This window comes from Bison bison, unplaced genomic scaffold (genome assembly GCF_000754665.1).
Source record: "Bison bison bison isolate TAMUID 2011002044 unplaced genomic scaffold, Bison_UMD1.0 scf7180017847432, whole genome shotgun sequence".
In the NCBI taxonomy this organism is placed as follows: Eukaryota; Metazoa; Chordata; class Mammalia; order Artiodactyla; family Bovidae; genus Bison; species Bison bison.
In genome coordinates, this window is record NW_011478005.1 from 26,570 (window position 1) to 30,568 (window position 3,999).

Sequence of the window (3,999 nt, forward strand, 5' to 3'; positions counted from 1 at the left end):
AGAAATGGTGTTCTGAAGCTAGATCTGTCTGGCTTCACAGCTCCATCTCTATATAGTCTACCATGCTCCTTCCACCATCATCTGTTTAGATTATAATGAGCTAAATTTCTAAATGTTTCTCCTCTTCTATAATGGAAACATTACTAAAGCACAAGTTGAACATACAAATGAACATGGGCTAAGCAATCTGAATAGGAGCCAGCATCCCACCTTTTGGCAATATTCTACCAAAGGAATTTGCAGATTTGTGAAGAGACATATTTATAAATTTAGAACATAGGATGTGAGAACTTCACTCTCAACCATTAAATTAATTCGCTGAACAAATATATGCTGTGCCTACCATGTATAAAACACTGTGGGATAGTGTTTAAGATGGTCCCTCGTATTAAGGGCTTTTCAATTTAGTTAATGAAAAGGCATTTATAAGTGACATGAATGGAATATGAAGTATTAAGCAAATTGTTATGATAACTAGGGAAGAGCCCATGGATGAGAAAAAAGAAGTCCGATTTTATGATTTCAGGTAAAAAATTGGTCATTCGAAAAATGAGAAGTCAGCAAAGTTTCTCTGTATGTGAAAGGCCAGAGAGTAAATATCACCAGTTTTTTGGGCCTTGAGGTCCTTATAGCAACTACTCAACTCTGTTGTTACAGTGAGAGCAGTCAGACAGTTGGTAAAGGAGGGGGTATGTGCCAATAAAACTTTACAAAAACATGCAGGGCTGGACTTGACCTATGGTCCACAGTTTGTTAACTGTTATTCTAGATAAATACCCTAAAACAGACTGTCACAGGACTCTCATTTATGTAACCTTCTAGCATGGAACAGGACTAGTTTAGTTGTGGAGTAGATATTTGAACTTCAGGAATTTTACTTAAGATTATATGTTCTCTGGACATTTTCACTTAGCAAAGAAAACCAGTAATTTCCCAATAATTTTGAAAACTGTCTATAAGAAACCAAGAAAAACTGACCAAAACAGCCAGAAAAAATTTTTTAAATCAGTATAAAATCAAGAGGTTAAAACGACAATTTTATGGTCTACCTAATAATGCACAAAGTCTTTCAAAAGAAGCAAAAGTTGCCCCCTCTGTGTAAACAATTTTATGGCCTCATTCAGAATGAATAGCTTAACATTTATATATAATATTACCACTCCCTCAATCATTTCCAAAATGAAATGATTCTAAAATGGTTCAAAAATGAAGCACCCCCCACTAACCATATACACACAACCTATGACTATACATAATGCTCTTTTGTTCCTGTTGTTCAGTTGCTAAGTTGTGTCCTTGTAGAAAATACTGCCTTACTGTGATATTTTGGTGAGAAGGGACTTCAATAACTAACATTAATTAATTGATGACATACAAGAGAAGTTCCAAAGTAAAACTTCCATAAAGTAGTCATAAACGTGTATCTATCAGTAGTAAACTTTAATAGTTATTTTGACTATTTTCAATAAGAGTTCTTAATCAACTTCCCTTTTAAGAAAAAAAAAAAAACCCCAAACAAATGTTTATATTTTTTGCTATAAATGCTTTGTGTGGGAAACATACCTTAAAGACAATGACAGTAATCAACGCTATTTTCAAACAGTCAGCATTTCATTTGTATAGGAAATAGTGCCCCACACTTGTCATCTTCTAAACTTAACATATTTACAATATTATTAACTATTTTAAGATAAAGGAAAAATTCATTAGTAATACCTGTATATGCAAAATGCCATGTATTTTCTTAGGCATGATCATACATAAGGACATATAAGAGTATAAAATAGTAAGAGCTTAGGTGGAGTTAAAGGAACCAAGTATTATTTGACAAAACCAACCAAACAGATCCACAAAGTTCATGTAACTTTTCTGTTGTTAAACTTCATTGTAATAAAATGAGAAGACAAACAATCAACCTCCTCCAATAGTAAGGTACGCACAATATATAATTCATCCCATCTCATGTATTTAAGTAAGTGGTAGCATTACCACTTCACTTTTTTACGTAATTAATAATAAACAGTACAACACACATATAAAGTATGCAATTAGTACTCACCTATGTGGGCAGCCTTGGCAAATCTTCTGATCCGCAAAGGAACCTCCTAAGACTTTACTTAGCATAGCTGGATGTCCTAAGGCTTTCAAAGCTTCATCTAAACTATCCACCAATGAATTAAAAAATTCTAAAGCATCATGTTGTTCACGAAGATTAACAGGCTCACCCCAAAGCCTAAGAAATGAATGGAGTAAAATATGTAACGTGTGACAGTCCCAGAACAATAAATACAATATATTTTTCAGGGAAAAAGCAATACAACCTAAAAAACACATATAAACTGAGATTTTACTCCTCAATTACATGAGGAAGTAGGAAAAAAACAAATGCTCTTTATGTATTGATTGTTGAGTAGGAGAAAGTAAGATTCACAGGAAAAGTGGTACTTTACTAGGAAAGAAATACCACAAAACTACAAAGAAAAACTACATGGTGATGTTACTATATGCTTCTCATTGCACTGCATTCAGAGGTATTTCTTCTTGCCAACAAAGTTTAACCTGAATCTAATCATGGGGAAATAATTACACAAATCAATAAAGCACCATACATCATGACAAATTAGGGAGATTAATTTAGAGATGACTGAAGAGCTAATAACCAAATTCTTGTGATTCTTTCTAGGATACCAGTCTGAAATTGAGGGAAAAAAATTACAAAGACTATTTTGGGGAAATTGGAATATATACTGATGACATTACTGAATACTATATTTCATGCATATGATAATTGTATTAAATATTATGTAGGCAAATGTCCTTATTCTTAGAGGATACACTTTGAGGCATATGAGGGGGACCAAGAGTAATACCTCCAACTATCAACTAGTTTAGAAAAAACAAAAACCAAAACTCAAGTATACCCATAAGCAAATATGGCAAAATGTTAACAACTGGTAAATCGGGGTGAAGAATATGCATCATAAAGGTGATTCCTATACTACTTTACCTTTTCTGCTGCTGTGAAATTTTTCAACATAAAAAATTAGGGGTGCGAAATGTGGTTAACTCACCCACATGTACTTAAGAGTACATCACAGGTCTAAAGTGTAGATAATCCAAAAGTGCTAGTCTAGACAAATTGAGAGCTCCACTAACAGGGAACAATGAACTCAGAAGCCAAAAAAAGCAAATGTATTACAAGAAGAGTGAGAATTATAACCAAACAACAAATTTTAAGACAAAAGTTCAAAAAGTTTAAGAGTAATAATCTGGAAGAGAAAGAACAGAAATGCTAAAAGCCTTATGGCAGAGATAGGACAAGCTAGAGAAAGAAAGAAAACTTGGAATAGTCAGAGGAAGGTGAGAGTTCTGCCAGGTGATGGGACTGCAAGAGTGAAAGCGGAGCTGGGAAAGGGGGGGGGGTGTGCAAGCCAGTAAGTGTGGATTAAATAGGGGGCCTAGTTAGAGCAATCGGTGGAATTTATATGGTGAGTCATACGGAGATCACTGTATTAGAAAGCAGTGGTTTCAAAAGAAATCTAAGTAGTATCCTGGGAGGGAAAAGGGCAGCCGCTATGACTGAAGCAGAGAAGGCGGACCAGAGAGGCAGTGTCAGGTGACCCTGGCTCCCCGCTCTCAGCTGTCTGGGAGATACCCTGAAGGGATTCTAAGGAGTAGTATTTAAGGGAATACCCTGCTGGTCCAGTGGTTAGGACCCCATGCTTTCACTGCCAAGGGTCTGGGTTCAATACCTGGTTGGGAAACTAAGATCCTACAAGCTGTCTGGTACAGCCAAAAAAAAGAGAAAGGAGTACTATTTAAAAACAAAAACACTATTACGAAGGATTAGGGTGTTTTCATACATAGTACTACATAGTACAGATACATAGTTGTATAACACTACAGTATTTTAGTACAGTGCATGACACAGAGGTAATAAAAAAAAAGGTGAAATAAATGAGGCCAGAGAAATAAGATCAAGACATAACTGAACAACAA

General features: G+C 35.1%; 1 protein-coding gene across 1 annotated transcript in view; it reads right to left on the reverse strand.

The window, feature by feature from the left end:
• LOC104990943 (probable ubiquitin carboxyl-terminal hydrolase FAF-X) overlaps positions 1 to 3,999 on the reverse strand; it is a 34,819-nt gene that overhangs the window by 12,334 nt on the left and 18,486 nt on the right. The window contains exon 13 of the mRNA XM_010843282.1: positions 2,060 to 2,360. Coding sequence (XP_010841584.1) covers positions 2,060 to 2,360 — 301 coding nt within the window. The remainder of the gene's footprint in view (positions 1 to 2,059; positions 2,361 to 3,999) is intronic.